This window comes from Nomascus leucogenys, chromosome 10, assembly GCF_006542625.1.
Source record: "Nomascus leucogenys isolate Asia chromosome 10, Asia_NLE_v1, whole genome shotgun sequence".
NCBI lineage: Eukaryota > Metazoa > Chordata > Mammalia > Primates > Hylobatidae > Nomascus > Nomascus leucogenys.
Window position 1 is genome coordinate 83,275,410 of NC_044390.1, and position 12,671 is coordinate 83,288,080.

At 37.4% G+C, this 12,671-nt stretch overlaps 1 protein-coding gene across 2 annotated transcripts in view; it reads right to left on the reverse strand.

Annotated features, from left to right (window-relative positions):
* MED13L (mediator complex subunit 13L) overlaps positions 1-12,671 on the reverse strand; it is a 318,781-nt gene that overhangs the window by 133,760 nt on the left and 172,350 nt on the right. For both annotated transcript variants that reach the window (XM_030821461.1, XM_030821462.1), the window contains exon 4: positions 4,173-4,256. In XM_030821461.1, coding sequence (XP_030677321.1) covers positions 4,173-4,256 — 84 coding nt within the window. The remainder of the gene's footprint in view (positions 1-4,172; positions 4,257-12,671) is intronic.

The following is a 12,671-nucleotide window of genomic DNA, read 5'->3' on the forward strand; positions in this document are numbered from 1 at the left end:
ATTTCTGGTATGAGCTAATAATGTAGTTACACAAAATACACGCTTTGGTATTAAACCAAAAAAACTTATTTACATTTCTTAAATATGTATGTTAGGTAATGTAAGAAAATAAAAAAGAAGTTTCAAAAAGTCTGAAGTTAAGAGAAGAGAAGACAAAAACCATAGTGAAAGTAATATACTTTCAGTGTGTATGGGTATATGTGTGGTGGGGGGGTGTGTGCACATGTGCTATCAGCACATACAAAAGTAATTAGAATATCTGAAAACATGTGATGCTCTCTGGAGTATCACCCAAGCGCAGAGTAGATTTGCCCAAGAGTCAGTGACAGCAAATTAACCCAGAAAATGAATTAGCAAGTTGCTATTTTTGTTAACTTAGCTTCTGTATACCTGATACCAGAAAAGATCAAAGGCCCACTGTTATTGAGGGCAATAAACTGTTTCCTAAAAATGACATTCAAAGACTAAAGTGTATAGATTTCAAATTCTCCAGTAATAAAATGTGGATTGAGATTAAATTAGAAAACAAATGCCTTCCCAAGAGAGAGAACCTGAATGATTGGAATAATTTCCAAATGATTTTCACTGGTTTGTTTTAAAACATATTCTGAATGCAAAAGCTTTTTTTCAAGTTCAACCTAGACTTTAGAAAACAGAAATTTTGTATGTTTGATTTTAGTTGTCACCACTAAACTTTTGGGCAAACCCAGAGTTGTCTTTTCTACTTATTCTTTTCCCAAGGATATGAATAACAAAAGATGTCAATATAGACAAAAAAATTATATTGAATGAATTTCTATGTTTCTAAAACTACCTAATCAAATACATATATTTAATATATAATATGTAAATAATCTATTTTAGAATTCTCCTGAACATCAACTCATATCAAACATTAAGAACTCTTTTAGGAGTCCATTAGTAAATGAAATCATAGCACAAGAACTTTAAAGGAGTACAGAAAGAAATTACAGTACAAAAAATCATATGCTATTATTCTAACAGGGAGAACTCATTCATCAGTATTTTTTCACCACAATTAGAATATCTAAAATATGCACTATGACAAATCAGTAATACTAATAATCAGTAATGCTAGTAATCCTAACACATACTATCTATACGCTAGGATTATAGACATTATATATAGATACTATATGCTAGTATTATACTATACTGAGAAATAAGAGCTTTTCTAAAATGTAAATTTGTACATTTAATTTGTTTAGCACTGGGCAACAGGTTTTCCTCTCCATTAGTCACTCAGTGGATCTGTACCAATGTACCAAAAAAGACACAATTAAACTTAAGAAAAATTAATTTAATTCATTTCTTTCTCTCAACTAAATTATAAATTGCCACATAAATTATCTAATTTAATCATCACTATAACCCTCTAAGACATTATGATTTTCAACTCAATAATAATAAAAATTCAGCTGAGATAAACAGTTTGTCCAAAATCTAACTTGCAAGTAGAAGAATAAGATGTGAACCCAATTCTCTTCTAATGCTAAATGCTCTCCTCCACAGCATGACTGTCCATTTAAAACTGTCCATCTCAGGCATGACTACTGAGATCCTATTTCAACATCTACCAAGAGGCTCTATGTTCCACTCAGAGAATAAAAGGAGGGAAAGTCATCATACCTAATATAGTTTTATTAAAGCAAACGCCAATTTTTAAATTCATCTTTGGTTTAAATGTTTTCTAATTATTAAGCTTTTCTGAAATACTGTTTCAAAATAATTTACATTTCTGCACTGAAGGAAAACAAAGTCCCACATTCAATCATGAACATAAAGTCTAAAATCCATTCAATTACAGTGCTCAGATATCAGCAGCCTCCCATTTCTACTGAATCAAATTCCCAAATACATTACATGCATTATTTACATCAGGCTTGCTAAAGTTATGAAGATTTTTGGAGCCGAAATGAGCTCCAAAGAGCTCATTTGTTTGTATATAAAGATAGAGTTTGTATATAAAGATATAAAGATATACAAACTCTATATAAAATAGGCTGACAACTATATTTGACTTTTTAACATTATTTTTTACTATTAACATACTAATTGCTACTCCTTCAATCCCTACTTTATATCTACATTTCCTCTTCATCCCCAAGTGGCTGTCAAATCATCCTGTATTTTATGATCTAAAGCTATTTTATGATTAGCTCATTTAACTCACCAGTGACCAGTGACACAATTCATGTTAGGCATGGACAGATGTACTCAGAATGATAAAGAAGGTCACTGGGATAAAGCACTCCATATTTAACTCTGCAGAGTCATAAACATAAAAGCCAAATTTAAACCACTCAGAAAAGTTAAATTTAAGTCCTCTGTAAACTTAAGGAGAATGCTAAGATTAAAAGTAAAAACCAAAGGCCAGGCACGGGCTCGCACCTGTAATCCCAGAACTTTGGGAGGCCAAGTTGGGTGGACTGCTTTGATCTCAGGAGTTCAAGACCAGCCATGGCAAAACCCTGTCTTTACAAAAAATTTAAAAATGAGCTGGGTGTGGTGGTGTGTGCCTACAGTCCCAACTACTTTGGGAGGCTGAAGTGGAAGGATTGCTTGAACCCGGGAGGCAGAGGTTGCAGTGAGCCAAGATCACGCCACTGGCACTCCTGCCTGGGTAACAAAGCAAGACCCTGTCTCAAAAAATTAAAAAAGTAAAAATAAATAAAAGTAAAAACCCATGAAACACATTAGTTAAGCCGAGTCTATACGTACATATATATAAGGGAAAAAAAATCCCATTTCATCAGTCAAAGTATCTGTAAACAGAATCAAACCTTTACACACCCATACACATTGCTACTTTTTAAAGGATTTTGAATGTAATAAAAAGGAAAATGCTTCAAAGAAGTTTATGGTGATTTGACAAAGAAAACTTCCGGTCCCTAATTTATCTGATTTGAAAATTTTCATAAATTATGTTTGGTTAATGAGAAAATTCCACAACCATTTCATTAAAGATTTAAGGCAGACAGGTTGAGTGAGAAGACTACTAATTAAGTCTCTGCTAGAAACTAGGAAAGTTAAGCAAGCAAAGGTTTCTAATGAGGCAGGAGTTTCCAGCTGAAATTTTGCAACCAAAAGAAAAGGCCTAATCTTAAAACTACTATGTAAGGCTTCAAGGGCTCTAATCTGCACCCAGTACCTGGGACACTTAGGGCAAGTACACTGATAATAAAACAAAATCTAAACTGAATACCATGGTCATCAATAATGAATATTCACCATCAACTTATGATTCCAATTATGTGTATGCTACATTCAGAGGTAGCCAAAGTAAATTTTAAATTTTGAGGGTTTTGTTTTCCGATTCTGGTGTGACTGATCTAAAATTCCATGTCTGTATAGTATCAAGGACTGCATTTAAACACACACATATGATGGCTAAAAGTTTAGGATTGTTTAGGAAAGTAATTCACAGTTCTGGTTTTACAATCGTCAAAGATGTGTTGATCTTCTTTAAGGGGCACCAAAGAATTCCACAAAAATTGTCACCATCTCTTCACTGGTTTTAAACTTACTCCATATAACACTTTTAAAAAATTAATGATGAGGCCGGGCGCAATGGCTCGCACCTATAATCCCAGCAGTTTGGGAGGCCAAGGTGGGCGGATGGCTTGAGTTCAGGAGTTTGAGACCAGCCTGGGCAACACAGCAAAATCCCATCTCTACCAAAAATACAAAAAATTAGCCAGTGTGGTGGCATACACTTGTGGTACCAGCTACTTGGGAGGTTGAGTTGGGAGGATCACCTGAGCCTGGGAAGTCGAGGCTGCAGTGAGCCAAGATGGCGCCACTGTGCTCCAGCCTGGGTGACAGAGTGAGACACAGCCTCCAAAAAAAAAAAAGGAAAAAAAGTCAAAGATGAGGAAGGAAAATGGAAAATAACAAAACAGATTATCTTAATTCCAAATAGTATAGTAATATGTGGCTTGAACATGAGTATATTGGCAATCACCTTTCTAATCAATCTTTAATATTGAATATAAATTTCATAATATAGTATTTAAGAACACTGTGATCCAGGAATCTATTTGAGTATATCTAAACTACTAACATTATTAGGAAATAAATAAATCAATAAGCTGTTCTCCCACCCACAAGGCCAAAGAAACCAAAAAGCCAAGAGCATTATAAAGGCTCACCTCTTGTTGACTGGCTTTTCATCCTTTTCGTAGGGTCGGACAAACCATTTCCCAATCCTAACGAAGTTCTTATCCATTAGGCACCTAAAATAATTACATCAAGAATTACTTTTATAGTATCAGTAACAAATTAGTAAGTCGCTGAAGCAATACACCAGATGAGATACATCACCAAAAATAAAAACAACACCAATTAAACTATCAAAATGTTTTATCGCTTAAAATTTTTACGTTATACTTTCTGAAAGAACTCTCGGACACTGGGCACAGATTCTTATGCCCATGTAAAAAAGAAAATGTAAACAAAAGTAAGCAAAATAAATTGATTGATGTATTTCTAAAACATCTTACACTTCAGAATTACTTCAAATAAAATCACACTTCTGCATAATTTCAATTCTTGCATCATCAAGAATGTTAGGAATACAGCATTTCTTAAGAGAACTTCAGAGATATTCGTCCAAGCCACTGACACCCATCTTTCAAGTTTTTTTTGTTTGTTTGTTTGTTTGTTTTTTTGAGACAGAGTCTCTGTTGCCTAGGCTGGAGGGCAGTGGTGCAATCTTGGCTCACTGCAACTGCCACCTCCCAGGTTCAAGTGATTCTCCTGTCTCAATCTCCCAGGTAGCTGGGATTATGGGCGTGCATCACCATGTCTGGCTAATTTTTGTACTTTTAATAGAGATGGGGTCTCACCGTGTTGGCCAGGCTGGTCTCAAACTCCTGGCCTCAATTGATCCACCCACCTCGGCCTCCCAAAGTGCTGGGATTACAGGTGTGAGCCATCGTGCCCAGCCCATCTTGCAAGTTTTAATGCTGGCTTTTTAAATTTTTTTTTTTTGGCTTTCCATGTGATAGGCAATACTTTTTACGTGACAAGGATCTCAGTGACAAAAATACAGCACAGCTTTATCTTAGGTATTTTCTTTTTGTAGGCACAATAAAGCACTTGATTATGGCTTTGTGAGAAACAAGGAATTGCAATTGTGTCTTCTATAATGAATATCTGCTTTATTCATATACAAGCAGTGGCCCACCTGTTTCCATGCCACTTGTGTATGTCATTTTAATGTCAAATCACAAGGTATTCTAACATGTCTTTTTGAAGACATGTTAAATGGCAAGTGAACCCAACTCTTGTAACAACAATAACATATACAATTCAGCTGAACTGACAACACAGAGAGTTATGACCAAGTTCACTCATGTGCAGGCAAATGACAACTGTATCTTAACTGCCACCTGGCCAACTGTGGATGTCATGGATTGTAAGGAGTATAACTGATTTTAAAAACATAAAAATGAGGCTGGGTGCGGTGGCTCATGCCGGTAATCCCAGCACTTTGGGAAGCCGAGGCAGGCAGATCACCTGAGGTCAGGAGTTCGAGACCAGCCTGGCTAATATGGTGAAACCCCGTTTCTACAAAAAATACAAAAAATTAGCTGGGTGTGGTGGTGCACGCCTGTAATCCCAGCTACTCGGGAGGCTGAGGCAGGAGAATCACTTGAACCCGGGAGGCAGAGGTTGCAGTGATCTGAGATCACGCCATTGCACTCCAGCCTGGGCAACAAGAGCGAAACTCCATCTCAAAAAAAATAAATAAATATAAAAATAAAAACAAATAAAAACATAAAAATGTGGGGGGAAATGGGGGAAATATGCACATTTGGAACTAGTGAAATACAGTTATCGCTAACAGTATTCAATAAAATTCTACATATTTGGTAAGAAAAGATGTCAGAACACTGAATGTAATTCTTCTATACAAGGTCCTACCTACCAGCAAAAGAGTTATATAGCAATTCTTTATTCCATATTGAGGCAATTCTGCACATGGCTTTTGCCTCTGTAATTTCCACACCATCAAAGAGGATGGAAACAATTCAAGCCCTCACCCAACTCATTACATGTTAGATGGGTTAGTAAATGGTAATAGTTTCTGATGACCACAATGGAACTCCTTTTGGGCAGAGTCAATTCGGAGAACCAATGTACCAAAAAGTCACTGGGCTCCACTGGTTTTACTTTGAAAATAAATTTCTACTGCGATCTTCGTTGTTCACAATGAAGAAAGAGTAACCAAATCTGCTTTCCTAAGCTTATAAGTTTAAAAAAAAAAAATGCTTTTCAGGGGTAAGGACTGTGACTCCATTAAATTTAGAATAGGAGGAAGTATTCAAGAAGCAAAACTTCCACCCAAGGAGGAAGTATTCAAGAAGCAAAACTGAAAAAGTATCTCCACAGTTTATTCACTAGCTAACAGACTTAACTATATTTTTATTAGAGTACATATAAACATATTTCCACTAGAACTCTAGTGTTTGATACCAAGTTTCTGCAATAATATTATCAATAACTGCTACCAGAATCACTATACCACCACTACCTGGTTGATTACCAGGCACAGTACCTCATTTAACTCTTGTAATAGTAATAAAAGATAAGTGTTACAATGGCAATTTTTATCGATGAAGAAGCTGAGGCACAGTGAGAATGTCATCCAGATAATAAACAGCAGAGCTGCACACAAGCCCAGGTATATCTGATCACAGAGCCAGGACATTTAATAATTAGCATACACCAACTGTCATGCTGTCAGATTTTCCCAATTCTTTCCTTATTTCTCAAGTCCAAATGTACCTTGTAAATTACAGGTCTATTTAACGTGATAATGTTTCTTTATTCTCCAAAAGCCATTGTTAAATTGAAGGTATATCTTAAAATTGATAATGCTGAGAATAAAAGCAATAAGGCACGTAACAGGTATGGAGTCACGTCAAACACTGAACAGTCTTCCAGTAACACACATCCTCACTTAGTAAATACTGTTTTAAAAAATATTCATTTCCTCATGTCCTGAAGGTCAGAATTCAAAAGAACCATTTATTCAGTAACAAATCATAAATTTACAGTGTACAGAAAGAAAAACCCAAGGCTATAGACAGTATAATATGAAATAAAAGCAGATAAAATATCTGTGACTAAAAAGGACAATGTGTGAAAGTTTATTTGTTCTTCTATCAAGTAAAAGTCACAAATTCTATATACTGGACTTCATTCCAGAAAAAACAAACAAGGTCTGAGGGTAAAAGAGCAGTGCACAGTCAAGACCACTCAAGGACAAAAGCAAAAGGCAAAAAGGATAATGAAAACGCTGAGAGTCCAGCACTGTGTGAAGAGAGCTTCTTGAGTTCCCACTGCAGGTCATATTTCTTCGTCAGGCAATGTTAACAAAAGGTTGTTATACACAAAACAGCCATGGAAAATACTGATGCTTCAATCTGAAACCATGTGTTTCCAAATGAGAGTCACAAATAACTTACATGATTTTTCATTTGCTAATGAGTTTCTCTGTGATCAATGATTTCCCACACAATGAAAGGAAAACACGACAGCAGAGAATTGCATGAAGTAGTGTTTTTACTCAGTTTTTTAAGCACTGGGGCAGAGATGGGAGATACACACACAGTCCCTCCAAGATTAGGCAGTATAGAAGTATTTCCACATGGTTATAAGAGGAAATGAGAGAGAAGGTGTGCCTTTGCTAAGGAAGACCTAATAGATACAAGGGAATATGCTGGCTCAACAGTAGCCTATACAGAGGCACAAAGTCCTTGGTTCTCAAACGTTTTTGGGTCATGGATCTATAGCTTTTAAAAAAAAAATAGGCTGGGCACAGTGGCTCACCCCTGTAATCCCAGCACTTTGGGAGGCCGACACGGGTGGATCACCTGAGGTCAGGAGTTTGAGACCAGCCTGGCCAACATGGTAAAGCCCCGTCTCTACTAAAAATACAAAAAGTACCCGGGTGTTGTGGTGGGCACCTGTAATCCCAGCTACTCGGGAGGCCGGAGCAAGAGAATCGCTTGAACCCAGGAAGTAGAGACAGCAGTGAGCCAAGATCACATCACTGCATTCTGGCCTGGGTGAAGAGAGAGACTCCATTTCAAAAAAAAAAAAAATTAATGAGCCCGGCATGGTGGCTCAGGCCTGTAATCCCAGCACTCTGGGGGGCCAAAGTGGAAGAACAGCTTGAGGCCAGGAATTTAACACCAGACAACATAGTGGAACCCTGTATCTACAAAAAAAATACAAAAATTAGCTGGGTGCGGTCATGCACACCTGTAGTCCCAGCTACTCAGGACTCAGGGAGCTGAAGTGGACAGATCACTGGAGCCCAGGAGGTCAAGACTGCAATGAGCTGTGATGGCACCCCTGCACCCCAGCCTGGGTGACAGTGAGATCCTGTCTCAAAAACAAAACAACAACAACAAAAATTAATGAAAGCCACTATAAATTCTGTCCTCAGAAAAAATGTGTGGAAGAGCAAAACATCGCACACAATTACACAGGGTTGGTAAACTACGAAGCATGTCCTTGGCTCTGAATTTCTGTATTAAATACTAACACTAATGTCTATTAACCGTGCTTTGGCCGGAAATCTCTTTCTTCTCCCTTCTCCTCTAATTTGAATTCTATTCATTCTTTCTGTCCCGGATCAAGCCTGCACACTACTCTAACATCTACAAATCAGCACTTTCACCACTGAGTTGTAATGATTAAGTTCTACAGCTTTATTCCCCGATAAAACTATCAGTTCTTTGGGAGTACAGACGGTGTGTGTCTGTCTTATTCACTGACAATATTCAACAAATATTTAAGTGTCCACTATGTAACATGCTTAAATGTATGCTCTATATTGGGAGGTGCTCAATAAATATATGAGAAATGAATGACATATGCCATAGAGTATTTTCCTATTCATAATGTAATGCTGGCATTTTTCTTGTTTATAATCACTAATCATGGGTAGTCTTGTACTGTTATTTGAATTTTCTTATGTGTATGTCTTCTCACTAATGCAACGGTGTTTGAGGGGAAAAAGTCTACATATTTCAATTCTTTATAGCCCATCATATCCCACTGAAGATTAAAATCATAGTAGATTCATAGACACTAAAAAATGTTTAGTATGACCAGCACTGCTGCTCAAATGCTTTAATGTATTTTAAAGAACATAATTGCAAATCTTTTAATGACAGATAATTCTAAGATATAAAAGTTACATCAGAAATCTAATTTCCCCTTTTTTACACTCTATCAAGCTTTGAGGATCAAAATTTATACTTAACTTTGCAAATAAAATCAAGCAGACATACTCCAACAGGCAAAAACTGTTTCAAATCAATATCATCATAAATAGTGCTAAGACTATATATCAATTAACCCTGGTTCTCTACTCAGTAATCTCAGTCACTATTATTCAGATTTTCTAAATGACTTCACTATCCAAATATGATATAATGCTGTAAAGTAGTACAATATTATCTGGCAAGATCATTGTGATGCCAGATTTATAAAATGGTCTTTAAGCAATAGTACTAGGAAATTATTTCTGTTCCCAACCCCCACCGCCTCCCCAAAATCACTGTTTCAAAAAGAAAACAGCTGCCGAAAAATGAAAATGAAATCAGCCTGTGTGTATGTGTGTACCTAATGTTTCTATGTCATGCCATATGGCTCTGAATAATTAAGTGCAAATGCAGCCTGATTCCAAAGTTGGCACCCCAAACTCTAATCCCAAAGCCACAGGCAGACCTGACGTAAGATTACAAATGTCACCAGAGCAGCTACAGCCTAGCTCGGGAAGCCATTTCCCAGATGAGACAGTTGGGAGGTATAGAAGGCAGCCCACCACTAGCTCTGTTCTTTTCTGTGCCCTTCAAATTATTTAAGTATGACAGTTTTCATAGATTTCCCTACCATAACCTCAACAAAATTACATCTTCTGTTAATCATCGAGTTACAGAGCATCTCACACAGGCTAAATTTTACATTACTTCATACTAGAGTATCTCCACCAGCCTCAAAGCCTTTTGCTCACCATTCCAATCCAAATCAAATATATATGCAAAGAAGTCTCCTTCCTAGAAACTACAATGCTCCCGATCCCTAACCAAATAAAATAAACCCACATAATCGAGGGGCTGAAGAAACCTTTCCCAAGTGATCCCTATATTTTCTTTTTCTTTCTTTTTTTTTCTTTTTTTAGACGGAGTCTCACTCTGTCACCCAGGCTGGAGTGCAGTGGCGTGATCTTGGCTCACTGCAACCTCTGCCTCCCAGGTTCAGGCGATTCTCCTGCCTCAGCCTCCTGAGTAGCTGGGATTACAGACGCGCCCCACCACGCCTAATTTTTGTATTTTTAGTAGAGACGGGGTTTCACCACATTGGTCACGTTGGTCTTGAACTCCTGACCTTGTGATCTGCCTGCCTCACCCTCCCAAAGTGCTTGGAGAAAAGGTGTGAGACATCACACCAGGCGATCCCTATATTTTCATTACTTTAGGCTACTACTGTGCCCTCGTGGATACACTCTCCTCTTGCCAGGCAAGCCCTATTAATCCCATCCTCTCTAACATGCCTGTCTGGTTAGCCTCTTTTACAGGCCTAGCCTCACCTGAAATGTCCATTCTAATGTAATTCCAAAAACTTTATCTCTCCTCTAGTTTTAAACTTTTAATGTCTAATCTCATTCTCCAACTACCAAATAAAATTATGTACTTACTTATTTATGTTTAGAGACAGTGTCTCACCCTGTTGCCCAGGCTGGAGTGCTGTGGCAGATCAGAGCTCACTACAGCCTCAAACTCCTGGGCTGAAGCCATCCTCCTGCCTTGGCCCCGCAAATAGCTGGGACTACAAGTGCACGTCACCACAATCAGCTAATCTTTATTTTTTATTTCTTTAGTTTTAATTTACTTTTATTTTTATTTAGAGATGGGGGTCTCACTTTGTTGCCCAGCCTGGTCTCAAACTCCTGGCCTCAAGCAATCCTCCTGACTCAGCCTGCTGAGGAGCTGGGCTTAGAGGCACAAGCTGCTGCTCCCAGATCAATTTTGTTTTTTTAATTTAAAGTCTTAATTCCTTCCCTTGACCAAAAAATATTCACTAAATAGCTACACAGACTGATTAGTCTCAGGGTGAATGTTTCTTTCTACACATTTACAAATAGACATGTGCTTTCAGGCACTTGTTCTATGATATTTGTACTGTCTCTTTCGTTAAAGTATATGCTCCTTAAGTCTAAAGACTCATTCTCCTACTTCCTTTAGAGAAATAAACACTGTTATTTCAATAAAATTGGTATTTATACCCAACAACTCTCAATGTTACAATGTTACATCACGATTTCTTCAACTAGGGCGGTACATCCCACCATGTTCCAGTGAATATGGTACTCTGAAATCCCCTCACCACCACATCGGAGGGCATTGCTCATTTGCTTTTTTATTTTTTTCGAGACGGAGTTTCACTCTCGTCGCCCAGACTGGAGTGCAATGGCGTGATCTTGGCTCACTGCAACCTCCGCCTCCCAGGTTCAAGTGATTCTCCTGCCTCAGTCTCCCGAGCAGCTGGGATTACAGGCATGTGCCACCACACCTGTCTAATTTTGCATTTTTAGTAGAGTCAGAGTTTCATCATGTTGGTCAGGGTGGTCTCAAACTCCTGACCTCAGGTGATCCAGCTGTCTCGGCCTCCCAAAGTGCTGTGACTACAGGCGTGAGCCATGTGTGCGGCCTCATTTGCCCTTTGATAATCACCTCTATTGCATCACCTCTATTACAATAACACAACACATTGAAAGATAGGAATAGACAAATATAATGCTATTGTTATCATAATTATAATTCCAATTTTCCCTACGTTATTTTCATGGTATATTCCAAGTAAAATATCTTAACTCTAAACACTGAATCTTGGCAAACAGAGCAGCTCTGGGCCAAAGGCAATTTTACAGTTGTGTTATAAACTACCATGGGGTAAATATGCTGACAACCCATTAGTACAGCAGCACCAGTTGACTGCTCTGAAGAGCCATTATGTTTTACAAATGTCAGATATCCACAGATTAAAGTCTCCCTAAGTAAGTATGGACATGATTAAGCATAACAGCTTCAAAAGACCCAAGTAATCTTCTCTTCTATGCAAAGCAATCATCTGCATTTTAGAGAAAAAAATGAGCTTTCTATTGAAATTAACTTATATATTTTACTCTAAAAAGTTAAGAAAATTTAAAGTATACTACTACACATAATGCCAATTTGACAGCACTGTGTCAGACCTTTTAAGTATTTCTACATAGCTAGAAATGGAAGATTTTCCTAAGTCCTATATGTGGTACAAATCACTGAAGCAATAAGAAAAACTCTTTTAAATTTTTGAACTGCACATATTTTCTGGCTTTTTAAAACCTTTTACATCCAATATTTCACTTTATTTTGACAGTTAGGTGAAAAGGATATGGTGTATTATGAAAACTTATACTAACTATCCTAACAAAGTAACAGCCATTAGATCTGCAATACTAAAAATGCCAAATGAAGAAACTCTTGAAAAATGATTGCATATTTTTTTCCCATCATCTATTGATAGCCAAAGTACTTTTTCCTAAGGAGTGTAAGGCAGTCTGAACTTAAAACACAAAGTGTAACCTT